The following is a 15176-nucleotide window of genomic DNA, read 5'->3' on the forward strand; positions in this document are numbered from 1 at the left end:
TTCCCTCCAAAGCGAGCATCGGCCAGGAAAGGGGCTTGTCATCACCAAAGGTAGGGAGAGAGACCCAGTTGAGCCCCTGCCCCCAAATACCATGTCCACCATCTTCTCTGTGATGAGAAATTACTGGCCTCTCACCCAAATAGAACTGTACTGCATCCTTTGCTGCTCTTTTTTTGGACTGCATCTGTCCTTAACCAACGAAAGGCCCGAAGGGGAAAGTTTGGAGAAAAGAAGCAGGAGCTCAGGGAGCGGTTAAACTGTCTCTTGTCGCTGCCACTCCCCTGTTCTAAGTGTGGCGTAGTGGTTAAGAGCAGGTGCATTCTAATCTGGAGGAACCGGGTTTGATTCCCTCCTCTGCCACTTGAGCTGTGGAGGCTTCTCTGGGGAATTCAGATTAGCCTGTACACTCCCACACACGCCAGCTGGGTGACCTTGGGCTAGTCACAGCTTCTCGGAGCTCTCTCAGCCCCACCCACCTCACAGGGTGTTTGTTGTGAGGGGGGAAGGGCAAGGAGATTGTAAGCCCCTTTGAGTCTCCTGCAGGAGAGAAAGGGGGGATATAAATCCAAACTCTTCTTCATGAATACGCAAATCTGCCTTATGCTGAATCAGACCTTGGTCCAGCAAAGTCAGTGTTGTCTACTCTGCTGGCAGCCGCTCTCCAAGGCTTCAGGCTAAGGTCCTTCATATCCTTTCCTGCCTGGCCCTTTTAACTGGAGATGCCGGGAATTGATCCTGGGACCTTGTGCATGCCAATCACAGGTTCTACTACTGAGCCACAGCCCCTCCCCAAAGCTCCTAAATCTTGCTTTAGAAGACAGTTCGTTCTAGAGCTTATTTTTCAGGAACGCTACATGCATTGAATCCCCTCCTCAGAATTCCTAATAAGGCCATTTTGAGTTCTTTAATTCAGGTTTCAGATGTAGGCTGTGTAATAATAACGTCAAGGCCTCTCGCCGACCCCCAGTCTTATGGCCAGTCCAGACTGCAGAGATCATGCCGAGTCAGAGCTGTGGCGTGCCGAAACACAGTTTCACCATAAAAGGCCCCGAGACTTCCGCCTTTCATGTAGCAGAAGCAGAGGTTTTTCAGGGGAAGCTGGGGGGAAAACGTTGTGTCAACAAGCTTGCAATCCTGCGGCTTATCAGAGGCCTGCTTCAACTCTCGAGCCTCAGCCTCTCTGTGACAACCTGGCTCATTGGGCAGCAGTTAATAGAAGCAAGCCTTTACTGGCATAGACAACAGTAATAAAAAACAGATTAAAAAGCATATACAATACAGGTCGAAGGAAATCTACTGGTGTTTAGTAATTTCCAGGAGAAAGTCTGCCACTATCATACAGAGAGAAGGATCAGGGTTGTCCAACAAGTAGTGTAATCGAATTCAATCGGGGAAGGTAAATGTAAAGGAGTAAGATTCACATACTTGGATCTGATTTCCTTGAATCTGAGACAGTGTAGTAATTGGTGGGCCAGAGATTCAACTGAGCCATCGTTGCATGGGCACAATCTTTTAGCCTTTTCTTGCTTATTAAATCTGCCATGCAACAAGGCAGAAGGCATAACATTAAACCTGGCGAGCATTATGGCTCTCCCTTGAGCAGGGTCTATTAAGCAATACAGGTATTGTGAGCAGCAAAGAGTTAACCCCTGTGCAACCCACAAGATTGCATCACCCCTGGCTCTGGGGCTCTCCCGGAGGGGCCTGGTCGCACAACCTCAGCGGCACGCCCTTCTCTCCCGTATCTCTCCTCCGCCTGGAGCCTCTGCAGCAATATTCCTGCAGGTTGTCAGCCAGGGCAGCGTAGATCAGTGGGTGGATGCAGATGTGGAAGTGGACCATGATCTTTGCTAGCTGGTAGAGGATGTAGATCAGGCGTCTCACGCTGCAGTCCTTGCTGTCCACCATGCGCATCCGGAGATTCAGGTTGCGTAGGATGTGGAAAGGCAGGTAGGACAGGGCGTAGAGAGCCACCACCGCGCAAACGAGCGCTTTCACTTTGCTCTTTTCGGCCGTCGTGATGTTCTGGTTGCGGAGGACGGTGTGGAGGATGGCCCCGCAGGATACGGCAGTCAAGAGGAAGGGCAACAGGCAGCCAAAAACCAACAGGAACAGACTGTAGGGCCAGTACTGGGGCAGGTTCCCGTCGGAGGCACTTCCGAAGCACTCGGTTCGATTGGGACTGTTTGCGACGGTGCCGTTTTTAAACTCTGTGGTTGAAAAGCTGAGCACCGGTGCGGAAATGGCCGCCACCAGCAACCACACGGCCCCACTGAGCGCTGTGGCGTGGCGGGGTTCCAGGCGTCCGTGGGCAAAGAAGGGGTGGACGATGGCGACGTAGCGGTTCAGGCTGATGCAGGCGACGAAGAACGTGCTGCCGTAAAGGTTGCAGAAGAAGACGAAGCGGTCCAGCTTGCAAAAGACGAGGCCGTAGCGCCAGTCCTTTTCTGGGTAGTAATAAATGGCCAGGGGCAGCAGAGAGATGGCGTACAGCAGGTCGCTGACGGCCAGGTTGAAGGCGTAGATGATGCCCGAGTGCCAAGGGGAGCGTTCGTGGGCCACAAAGCGGTAGATGGCAAAGCCGTTCCCGGCAATGGCCAAGACAAACTGCAGGGCCAGGATGGGCCAGAGCCATTCTTGGAACTTGTCCAAGCCCGCTTTGCAGGGATTTGCCATCCCGTTGTTGAGTTCTGCTCGATCCGGGGGCTTCGTTCTAGGGAAGCAAGAGGGACCAGGGTTAGATTCTGTCAGGACTTTTATGATCAATGCTAGCGAACCTTGGCAAGGAAATACCCACAAGAAGCCTAAATTCTTCACTTCCTTACAGACTCAAAGACATAATTGTTCCTGTAGAACAGGGTCCCATAGAGAAAGTGAAGAGATGACGTGGTAGTCGTGTTTAGATATTTGAAGGGCCGTGTGTTGGTGAGGGAGCAAGCTTGTTTTCTGCTGCCCCAGAGACTAGGACCAGGAGTCATGGGTTCAAGGTGAAGGAAATAGGTTCCACCTAAACATCACGAAACACTTACTGACTGTCAGGGCTGTTCGACAGTGGAAAGCACTGCCTCGGAGAGTGGGGGAGTCTCCTTCTTTGGAGGTTTTTAAAGAGAGGCTGGATGGCCACCTGTCGGGAGTGCTTTGATTGTGTATTGCAGGGGGTTGGACTTGATGGCCCTTGGGGTCTCTTCCAACCCTATGATTCTAGGGTTCCCCAACATGAGGCCCATGGGTGCCCTGACCCCTCCAACATCTTTCTTAGTGCCCACCAAATGTTTTCAGACAATAAGTGGGGCAAGTGGCAATTTTAGTTAGTTCGATTTGTGCACCATTCTCTCCGCAAGGGCTCAGAGTGGCTCACAACAATAAACAACACATAAAATCTGTTTAAATAAACAAGTAAACAATTAAAACCGTTAAAACGGTCAAAACAGTTAAACCACGCTGCACAACAAGGCATCTGATTGGCCAGTGGAGAATTGTTTGGCCGTGCAGATTTTTGAGAAACCATGCCTTTGGCAGCAGTGGCCACCACAACAGAAGGATCTTTACTTTTTGACTGCCATTTTGTGGCTGGCTGCTCCTCCTGGGGCAGCCATTTTGTCTGAATTCCAAAGGTTCTTGCGAGCCCCAGAAGCCTAGGGACCCCGGCTTTAGATAGTGGAAGGTAGCCAAGAGACCCTTGATGAGCTTGATGAAACAGACTGCGCGTTTCGCTAGAAAAAAACAATGTTTATGTGCCCAGCAGGGGGAAACTCTGCTTCAATTACACCTACCGTCTAACTTTTAAAAGCTATTGTCATAATATTAGAATCCATAGTCAAAATAGGTCAGGTACATTTCGGTACGCAGAACTTTATTTTTAGTGAAAGCAGTTTCCTATGTACATAGTGAAGATTGGTGGTGAACACCCCATCCTTCTTGTTAGTGAAAATTCAGTCTGGATCCAACCCAACTGCAGACATTGGGTTGAATCCAGACTAAATTTTCCCTTACGGGAAGGATGGGGTGATTGTCACACATACTCTCTTCTGCTGCCATCTCCCTATTTGCCTCTCATGGTTCTTTCTGGATCCTGCCCTTTGTCCCCCAGAGGCAGCTAGCTAGCTAGCTAGCTATTTATTTATTTATTTATTGGGTTTTTTTATACCTCTCTACTCCCAGAGGGCTCTGAGCAGTGTACAATATAACTTCCTCTACACCGGTGATGGTGAACCTTTTCGAGACCGAGTGCCCAAATTGCAACCCCAAACCCACTTATTTATCACAAAGTGCCAACACGGCCATTTAACCTGAATACTGAGGTTTCAGTTTAGAAAAAATGGTTTGCTCCGAGGCGCGCGTTACTTGGGAGTAAGCTTGGTGAAGCAACCGTTCAACGCTTCAATGGGTGAATCACAACCCTAGGAGGGTTTACTCAGAAGCAAGGCCCATTGCCAGCAACAGAGCTTACTCCCAGGTAAAGGATTGTGCCCAGGCTAGCCTAGATTGGTGTGTGGGGGGGTGATTTTCCGCCCCCCCACATGATGAACTCTGTGCACGTGTGCCCACAGAAAGGGCTCTGAGTGCCACCTCTGGCACCCCTGCCATAGGTTCGCCATCACTGCTCTACACAGTGTACAATAACCCATATAAACAACCCCATTAAAATTGGATTAAAACACAGCGATCAAATTAACAAACAAAATTAACAATTTGGGGGTGTACAGAGGGGTAGTTGGGAGGAAGGACTGTTCTGTTCCCCTGGCCAAAATGGCTTGCAGGAGGAAACTGCTAGGGGAGTCTTCCACCTGGCGTGGGGCGGGAAGCAAACAGCTGGTGCAGCCAAACAGTTTGAATATACACCCTGACTAAAGGATGTCCATTTCATTTTCTCCCTCTGACAATTGCAAAAACTAAACATTTGGTGCTACTGGACTGTTCCTTTCAGACTTCATGTATCTAATTAGACAGGAATGGATAATAGTCAGAACTGTAACGAAAGCTAAACAATTAGCAGATATTTTAGAAACGGTCTCTATGCGAGTACAAGCAGGAACCTCATTTTACATTTCTCTACGTTGTTAACCTTCAAGCACATGGATGAAGCCCTTTGCAAGACTGCCTACTGAGAACAGATACAAATAGAGAAATAATGGCAGGATTTGAGATTTAAATGAAAACAGCAGATCGGAGTAAAATAGTTTTATGACTAAAACAGGAAATGCTGATACCAACTATAAACACAAAACTAAATTTGAGTTCAGATCCATTATGAGGTAGCTAGAAGTTGCTAGACCAGTGGTTCTCAACCTTTCTAATGCCGCGACCCTTTCATACAGTTCCTCATGTTGTGGTGACCCCCAACCCTAACATGGATCCATTTTACAGATGGAGAACACTGATGCAGGGAGTCTTAGGCAGTGGTTCTCAACCTTCCTGATGCAGCAACCCTTTCATACAGTTCCTCATGTTGTGGTGACCCCCAACCCTAACATGGATCCATTTTACAGATGGAGAACACTGATGCAGAGAGTCTTAGGCGGCCCCTGTGAAAGGGTCGTCCAACCCCCAGGTTGAGAACCACTGCACTATACACACACACACAGATGTCTTGAAATGTTTTGTTTAAAAAAAACTTATAATGGAGGAGGGAATGTTAGATTTGAGGGTTTTTTCTGTATGTGCTTTTTATACATGTGTAAAATAAATTTTAAAAATTTCACTAGATGAAAAGATGTTTTTTGACTGTTTCCACCTGCGGTTAAATATATCTGTTATTCCCATCAGTCTTCGCCAGCATGGCCAAATGGCCATGCTGGATGGCCAGATGGAATGCAGTTCATGAACATCTGAGAGCCGCGAGGCTGCAGACCCTAGCTCCCTTGAACCAGGGTCTGCAACCTCATGACTCTCCAGATGTTCATGAACTGCCTTTCCATCAGCCCCTGCCAGCATGGCCAATTGGCCATGCTGATGAACTGATGGGAATGTGGTCATAGGCTATCTGGAAAGCCACAGTTACTGGAGCTCCCTTGACTATTAAAAGATTCAATTGCCCTCACCAATGAAAAGCCCTGATCTAGGTGGCCCAGCCCTGGCTGGTGGTTAGATCTGGGAAGCTAAGCTGCAATTGGCCCTCGTGAGGGGGAGACCACCAAGGACTGTGCAGAGGCAGGCAATGGCAAACCACCTCTGAAAGTCTCTTGCCTTGAACACCCTACTGTTGTTACCATTAGTTAGTTAGTTAGTTAGTTAGTTAGTTAGTTAGTTTGTTTGTTTGTTTGTTTGTTTGTTTGTTTGTTTGTTTGTTTGTTTATTATTAGATTTAATTTACCGCCCTATCCCCAAAGGGCTCAGGGCGGTGAACAATATAAAATATTATATATATTAAAAAACATATGTACAACTTAAAACAGTTACATTCTAAAACCATGTCCCATGAACCCATATACAACCCTCCCCCCAGAAAAGGGAATAATGGGTCCCATGATTAGGGACCCTGTAATCAGCAGAGGCACCGGTCACGTCGTCTCTCCAAAGGCCCGGCACCAACTTAGCCTTACAGGCCCCGGCGGAACAACGGGAAGGGGTCTACAGGGCCCGACAGCTGGAGGGAGAGTGTCCTTGGCCTCAGGCAGGGCCAGAGCCATAAAGGCCCTGGCCCGAGTGGGAGGGCCAGCCGCCATTGAGGGGCCAGGATCTCCAGGGAATTGGCCTCTCAACCCAGAGGTCGAGCTGGGACATATGGGTAATGCGGTCCCCGGCGTAATGAGGGTCCCAGGCCGCGTAAGGCCTTAAAGGTCAACACCCACACCTTGAAGATGATTTGGAATTCAAGTTGGCTGTGACTCTTTTGGTGAAAGCACTTCTTCTAAGCCTTGACCTTGGATGGCTCCAGGCTGAAATTTCGTTGTCACTTCATGTGATTCTTGGAAGGTGCAGGCATGGCTTGGTCTCCTGTTTAGGACCCCACCATGGAAGACCTTCAGCTGTTGCTACACTGAGGCAGGCAATGGCAAACCACCTCAAGCCTGGCCTTTTGCCTCGAAACCTGATGGCTGCCACAAGCTGTACAGTGTTGAGGCCCCTGACGAAGGAGGTTAAGAGCTGCCTCGCGGAATCTAATCTGGAGGAACCTGGCTGACTTCCCAGCTCTGCCGCCTGAGCTGGGGTGGGGGGCTTATCTGGGGAATTCAGATTAGCCTGTCCAGGCCATCCCACACACGCCAGCTAAGACCTTGGGCTAATCACAGCTTCTCGGAGCTCTCTCAGCCCCACCTACCTCACAGGGTGTTTGTTGTGAGGGGGGAAGGGCAAGGAGATTGTCAGCCCCTTTGAGTCTCCTGCAGGAGAGAAAGGGGGGGATAAAAATCCAAACTCCTCTTCTTCTTCTTAAGCCAACAAACGGACTCTGAAGTATTGATCAGTAGCGTTTCTTGAGCAGGCATCGAAGTACCACACAAGCGAAGCCAGTTCTGCCAAAACTGGCATTCGCAGTCCCCTTTATCCCCAAAGTGAGCCCCCCTCCCAATTCCCCAAGAATTTGTGAAAAACAATCTTTGGAGCTAAGGCGCCCCAAGATCGCGAGCAGATAGCGAGAGAAAGCCACCTAGGTTCCCGTCCCACAAGATAGTGAAGGCCACATTGTTCCCATGGGACGGGAGGACCAGGGGAAGCCTAGTTGTCTACGAGCATGTGAAGCCATAAAGCAAAGATTGAGGGAAGAATTAGCAGATGGCAGGGGTTACATATAGCAGGCTGGTTACGTATATCTCAATAGCAGCAGCGACTGCAGCATTTTAAGCCATGGCTACACGGTTCCTGAAATGCCTCTCGATCATTTAGAATAATCTGTGCCTTCAGGGTCTACACTATCATCTCACCCCAGCATGGCAAATTGGCCATGCTGGTAGGGGCTGATGGGAATTGTAGTTCCTGAACATCTGGAGAGCCGCAGGTTCCCTACCCCTGATCTAGATAGCAGCCTCCTGACACTGTGGCTTAGGGGTGCCAACTTCCAGGTGGTGGCTGGAGATCTCCCATGATTACAACTAATATGAGACAGAGATCAGTTCCCCTGGGGAAAAAATGGCCACTTTGGAGGGTGGAGTCTATGGCAGTTTGTCCCTTTTGAAGTCCTTCCCCTCCCCCTTCTGAAACCCTGCCTTCTTTAGGCTTTATCTGCAAAATCTCCAGATATTTCACAACTGAGGGCCTACAATCCTACTGTGACTTGACAGCAATTTACTCACACACACACACACACACACACACCCCAATAAATGAAGAAAGTACAGGATGGTATTCAAGCATGAAATAGTGTATCCCTTTTTTCTACAAGACACAGACTGAATAATGCTTAATAAGCTTCAGAAAGCAGCAGTGGCGCAGGACACGGTTAAGAGCCTGTATCTAATCTTTGTAGGAACCGGTTTCCATTCCCTCACCTGCCATGGGCCATGAGCTGATGGGAGGCTTTTGTTTTAATCTGGGAACATTGTATTGTCAGGTTATTAGCCTGTCGCACCCCACACACGCCATGCTGCGACCTTTCCGGGCTGTCAATCATGCCGGAGCTCTCTGGCAGCATTCTCACCCCACCTCACAGGTGTTTGCCAGCAGGGGAAGACACTGGCAAGGCATCTTCGAGATTGTAAAGCCCTTTGACAGTGTCTATATATCTGCTCCTGCAGGATGACTATAGACTAAGGAAAGGGTGGGTGAAGAAACATTGCCTGTGAGTAACGAAGAAGAGGCAACCAGGTCCAATAGTTGAGGGCATCTGAATAGAAGTATGAGAAACAATGAAGTCTATAGCATGGGGTAACAATGGAATAGCAAAGGTCACTGGTGCAGGAGCATCTGAATACTTAGTATCCACAACTCCCATTCTATTCCTTTGTCTATAGTCATCCTGTTATGGGAGCACGTCTGACAGTTGTTGGTTTCAGCAAAAAAAAAAATATTAATCAAGACAGTGGCTAACCGGCTCCACACAATTAACGCGTTGACTATAGACTAAAGCACAAAGACAGAGACAAAGATGCTCCCATCAGTGACTGCTATCTCATTGTTTTTTTTAATTGATGAGACCATTAGTGGTAAGGAAGGAAGGTACCTCAGGCTTAAAGGATACAGATTTATTTCTTCGTGTTTATGCCCCCTCAGAAACTGGCCTATCATTATAGAACAGTCAGCCTGACCAATTTGCACACTGGAAAATTATTGAGGGGGTGGGGGGTGGACTTTAACGGATAGCTCTTCTAACAAGAAAACTCAACAATGGTCTAAAACTTCTATGTGCATGTTAAACTGGTATCATTTGCTGCGGTTGTGATGCCCACTTTCTGTTCCCAAAATTCCAAAATCTCCCACAAGTTCAACAAAGTTTTTTGGGGGGGGTGGGGGTGGGGGGGTTGATCTTCTACAAACTTAAAGGTAAAAGTGCAAGCATCAGGTAGTAATACTCACAGTGACCCCGGGTGATAAATTTCACAATAATGCATCGCCTACTGTAAGGGCAGACTATGTTTATGGGGTGGTTGGCCACAGCCTTCCCCAGTCGTCTACATTATACCCCCATTAAGCTAGGGTAGTGCTTACTGACTCCTCCCTCCCCTTCCCTTGCATGCCACCCCCGCCCCCTTCCTCTGCTAGGGTGGGTGGACCATGTCCAGATGCCGGAGCCCCTCCCTTGCATGCCACCCCTCCCCTCCCCTGACCTCAGACTGGAGTCAACCTGGAGCCAGCTACCTGAAACCAGCTTCCATCAGGATTGATCTCAGGTTGTGAGCAGAGCTAAAAACTTGCAGAGTACTGAAGGGCAGTATAAAAACTTAATAAAATCATAAATAATAATAAATCCATATAGTGGGGATTATGCCCAATAGCTCATATTCTGCCTTTTTTCCCTTCTCAGTTCTCCACTGACAATGACTAAAATACCAGCCATTGAGATCAAATCTAAAAAACATGTAAATAACTCTCCTGTTAGTTATTTTCTTGGGAGATCAATGGTCACTCTCATGGTGTATACCGCACAGTTGACTGCTATAAAAACCAGAGATAAAAAAGAGGTAAATAATTGTCGAAGGCTTTCACGGCCGGAATCACTAGGGTGGTGTGGGTTTTCTGGGTTGTATGGCTGTGTTCCAGTAGCATTTTCTCCTGACGTTTCTCCTGCATCTGTGGCTGGCATCTTCTCCCTTTAAGGTGGATTTGAAAGGAGAATCTGGGCTCCCTGGTTTAAACACCATTGAAAGTGATGCTGTTTGGGAGTGGATTCCAGCATCACAGTGGCTGCCCTTTGGGGGAGGGGGGCAGAAAACTCAGATTTTGCACCAGGCTCCATTTTTCCTAGCTATGCCTCTGCCCGGAGGAGAAGGCAGAAGAGACTGCCGGCTGGGAGCCCGGGGGGGGGGGGGGGGGTCTGCTATCCCCAACCTCAGAGAGCTGCTTTTATTAGCACTGAGGCTGGGGGTAGGGCTTGGTGAGGTGTGGTCATGCCCCCAGGGGCAGGGGGCGTGGCCCCCCCAAACCCACCCCATTATTATTATTATTTATTGGGTTTATAGACCGCCCTCCCCCGAAGGGCTCATTAAAAAATCTATACCTTTGCCACTGCCCTGAGTGGTTGTGTGGATGCAAGGAAAATTATTTTGAGTTGGATCCAGGTACCCCAGACCCAGCCACAGTTCTCTCAGAACTCTCTCAGCTCCACCTACCTCACAAGGTGTCTGTTCTAGGGAGGGGAAGGGAAGGGAAAGGAGCTTGAAAGTCACCTTGTGTCTCCTTAAAGGTAGAGAAAAACAGGGCATAAAAGCCAACCCTTCTTCGTCAAAAATGTAACACGTTGTTCAGCCCTTAGACAACACAAAGACCTCTGGCATCAGTCAGAATGAGCAACCTGAAGCCAGCCAACTCAGAAGTTAGATTTTTCAATTATTATTATTCAATGGCAATGGAAAGGACTGGCAATAAAATGAGATTGGAAATTCTTCTGTTTGTTGAAGGAGGATAATGGTCGTTTTTGCATTTTGCAACTGCAGAAAGTAACTATGTAATGGGAAACAGTAACCTTCTACATACCTCAAGTCCAACTTTGCACTCTTGGTGGGGCGAGGGAAATTTTCAGTTGTTTCCAGAGAGTCAGAAAGAGTCACTGCCACACTGTAGCATTTTTAGCCACTGTAAGACCCCGGGGGGGCAACCCCCACACCAGTGCTCATTACATTTGGTTGGCCATCAGAATATCTACTGTTGGAGACTAGAAACTTGTCAAGGTTTGGTCTCATCTAGTAGAGTTCTCCTTCTGTCCCTTTCTTAGATCCCAGCAAATCAACCTCGGGAGGTTTCAGGCCTGAAGAATGGCCCCAATCCCGTGACTCCAGAAGGCCAGCCACGTCCGGGAAACAGGCTCTCTGACCTGAGACAGCCCAAGGGCTGCTAACTCGGTCTTGAGAAATCCCTGCAGATCTGGAGTCCGTACCTAGGAGAAGGTAGATTTCTGGAAGGGATGGGCGTTCAGAAGAGATGTGATACCAGAGAGTCCATCCTCCGAGACTGCCATTTCTCCCTGGGTAATCTCTGTAAGCTGGAGATCAGGTGTAATTCTGAGAGCGCTCTGGGCCCCATCTTGAAGTTTCGTAACCCTACACAGCTGACCTGTGATCCAGAAAACTCCACTGCAGACGCTATCTGTGATCCAGAAAACTCCACTGCAGACTCTGCTGACGTGCCTCGATGCATAGTCGTAACCAAGGTATTAGGAAGTTAAACTGAGTCTGCAACCACATCCTGGACTTTCGGAAACAGCCCCATTGTGAGCAGTCAGCACTGAGATCAGTTCCGCAGAGAGAGAGAAAAAAATCCACACTGAAACTCAGACAGCTCTATGTACTTTTATTTAGAAGCAAGACATTCCTAAAGCATATGTGGCAATGCTTGTACAGAAAGCTTTTCTCCTTCAGGGCATTCCCCGCCCCAGAGACTGCGGGTGTTGCATGTGTAAACCTGGCCAGTTTGACTCTCTGGTCAGTGTACCAACCACCTAATGCCCCAGCAGCAGTGGCGTAGTGCCCAGGGGACAGGGTGTGTGAGATGCAGGGGCAGGGAGTGGGCGTGGCGGGGTGCAGGACACACGCGTGCCCCGGGCACAGTCCCCCCCCCCCCGTTCCAGTCCTGCCCAGCAGTCTACAAATTAAATAGTAAACAAACAAATAAAAGATGAACCGAGTCCACCCAGACAAGCAGATGGAGGAAGAGAAACATGTCCGTTAGAACAAGAATGTTGAAAGCATCCTTTTCTGGCTTTCTCTTGTCACGTTCAAAGGAATTAATTTATTTACTTTATTTATAGCTGGCTTTTCTACCCCAAAGTGACTTACAGCGTTCTCCTTTCCTCCGTTTTATCCTCACAACAACCCAGTGAGGTAGATGTCCCGCCCCTGGACTGTTCAATAGCAAGACCCTGTATGCAGCTGATTTCTTTATTAGGAAACAGCATCAAGAATAAGCATAACCAGCCATGCCGCCTCCATTATAGCACACATCACGTCACCCCATTCCTGACCACCAGTTCCCAAGGTGGTATGGCACCCCTCCAGTCCCATAGTCCATATTCAAAGAAGCCTCTCTCAGAGTCAAAACAACCTACATTCCGCACTATATTCCGCACTACCGACAGAACAACAACAGCAGGTGTCCAATGAGCTGATAAGGCAGCGCCTGAGAAGCAAGGTGGAAAAACACAAGCACAGCAGGGAGCAGGAGTGAGAAAAAAGGTTCCCACATCCCAGGCAAGAGACAGGAGACATGGCAGTGTTCGTGCAGAAGGAAAGGAGTGAAAGTAAGAAGGAAATATCAAATGATAGAAAGTAAGAGAGAGAGAGATAGAAAGAGAAAAAGAAAAGGATTTTAGATTTACCAGAAGGTTATTTCTTCCTTCTCCCCATTATTTAGGAAAATAATGGAGAGAAAAAGGTTCAGGCAAAAATACAGCTTAAAGTCATTGCCCAGAATCATGAAAAAGTGTCTTTGTTAAGAGAAAAGCATTCAATGTTCCTGCACTCCAGAAAAAGATACTCTCAGTTTTTGAAAATGCTTGTGGTATTGCAAGTTAAAGCGCTCATGAAAAATGAATATCTTCAACTAAAGCACAGACCCAGAAAATAGAAAATAGAAATAAAGCATTTAAATGATTATTTCAACTGAAGTATACATATATATATACACACACACACACACACATACACACTAGCGGGCCCGGCCACGCGTTGCTGTGGCAATTGTCCTTCTCATCACAGTCCGCAGCCCACACAGATGTCCATGCAGGTCCAATGATCCCCAGCATAGCCTTTTGGTGTGGTCAAATGGAGATCCCCTCTTTCCCCTTTTTTCAATCGCACATGCGCTATATGGTGCTGTCTTGTTTTTTAGTTATAAGGTAACCCTTCCTGCATCTCCCACAACGTGGGACATCTTGGCCAGAGTGTGAATCCCGCTGTCCATGAGGCTGGTTGACACACACAGTCCTGGCTTGGGTAAGGCAGAACTGGGGCAAGGAGGCTATCCCAGTCAGGCAGCAGAGGCGGGGGGGTGAGGCGCTCAGATCGAGGCCAGCTCCCTGGGTTCATAAAGGGCCATGTGCAAAAGAAGCAGAGCCGGAAGTGTTGGTTCGCCCCCACCCCGTGGATTTTCTTAGAAGAAAAAGGTAAACTCCAGCTCACTTTTAGTAAAAGACAGCTGTGGCGAATATGGGTGAGGAAGTGGGTAAGTGGTGGTTGGATGTGAGAGAGGGCAGAGTGAGGTGTGTGAGGATGAGCTGGATGTGTGTTGTGTGGTAGCAGTGGGTGAGGCACAGAGAGTGAAAGTTACCTGCATGTGTGTGTATGAGGGAACCCCACCTGACGTCTCACACGGCAAAGTGTGTAGGTGTTTCACTTCCACTTGTATTACCTACCAGTATTACCTATTTACTGTTTTCACTGCTCATCTCTGCCCATCTGAGTGAACATTGTAAGGGCATCCCAAGCCCTCAGGCCACAGACAGACAGGCTGCACCAACATTCTAAGGGTGACAGTTAAACAGAGGCAGCTTCATGGCCTGGTGCGCCAGGAAAAAGACATTTTACCTGGCCTCAGGGTAGCATGCTGACTTTTCGGGCGGCTCTTAGCTGAAGGTCCGAGTACCTACCAGCAACAGGGAGGGACTTCCTGTGAAAATTTGGGGGCGATCCGTCCAGCAGCTTCTGAGGGAGACCATCAGAGACAAACACACTGTTTATATAACTTAAGCAAGTTTTCTTGAAGACATTTTAGTATTAAGAATTATTGCTCAGAAATAGCAAAAGACACTTTGCTTTCCAAAACAGCCCCTATTGTCTCTTCCCACATTCCAAAGTAAAGATACTTTCACTTAGCAAGGAGCTGAGAAAGTGTGTGTGTAGAGGAAAATAACTGACCAAGCAGAATTAAAGCAAAGAAAGAGAGGCAAGCCATGTGAGAAACTATATTCTTAAGAATGCGATTTAACAATGTATCGCCATGATTAACAATGATGGGAATACTGAAACGTCATGAATTGACAGGGTTTAGCTTTGCAACATTTATGATGCATCTTTATCCTATAAGAACTGTGACTTTTGTATACTCAGGGCGACTCCTCTGATTCTAAAACAGACCCTCTGAGGGTTTGGAATAAAAATTATTTATTTAATTATTCCTTGTCGGCTCAAGCTTATTAGCTTACTCTTACCCCGTGCCAACAGCAGGATCAAACAGGGGCTGAGCATGACAGTAGGTGAGTCTGAGAGAGTGAGATAGTCCCAATGTCCCCCAGCAAGCTTCCATAGCACAACTGGGGTCTCCCAGAACCTACAACAACACTTTAACCAGAGAATGATTACTGGGAGACATTGGTTCTGTTGGAAGTGAAGGACTTTGCCCTCTCCTGCCTCAACGACAGAGGGAGACTGATCTACCATCCCTTTGATATGTAGATGGCCACTCACAGGGAACTTCCTTCCTTCCCGCTTCACACACACCCATTCTTGCACACATTCCTCCATTTTGCCCCATGTGTGCAGAGAGATATGCAGACAGCATCCCTCACTGTCCAGCTGGTTAGATTAGAATACAGAACCTGCCTCTCTGCAAGGTTCTGGTACAACAATCAATAATTCAGACTCTTGATGTAG

General features: G+C 48.0%; 1 protein-coding gene across 1 annotated transcript; it reads right to left on the reverse strand.

Annotated features, from left to right (window-relative positions):
* Window positions 1-1617: 1617 nt before the first annotated feature.
* On the reverse strand, window positions 1618-11205 carry P2RY11 (purinergic receptor P2Y11). Its single transcript, XM_048488099.1, has 2 exons — window positions 11068-11205; window positions 1618-2713 (listed from the first exon to the last, which is right to left on the reverse strand). Exon 2 carries the CDS (start codon window positions 2674-2676, stop codon window positions 1672-1674), a length of 1005 nt encoding a protein of 334 aa, XP_048344056.1. The 5' UTR covers window positions 2677-2713; window positions 11068-11205; the 3' UTR covers window positions 1618-1671.
* Between the last annotated feature and the right edge of the window lie 3971 nt (window positions 11206-15176).

This window comes from Sphaerodactylus townsendi, linkage group LG03 (genome assembly GCF_021028975.2).
Source record: "Sphaerodactylus townsendi isolate TG3544 linkage group LG03, MPM_Stown_v2.3, whole genome shotgun sequence".
NCBI classification, from domain to species: domain Eukaryota; kingdom Metazoa; phylum Chordata; class Lepidosauria; order Squamata; family Sphaerodactylidae; genus Sphaerodactylus; species Sphaerodactylus townsendi.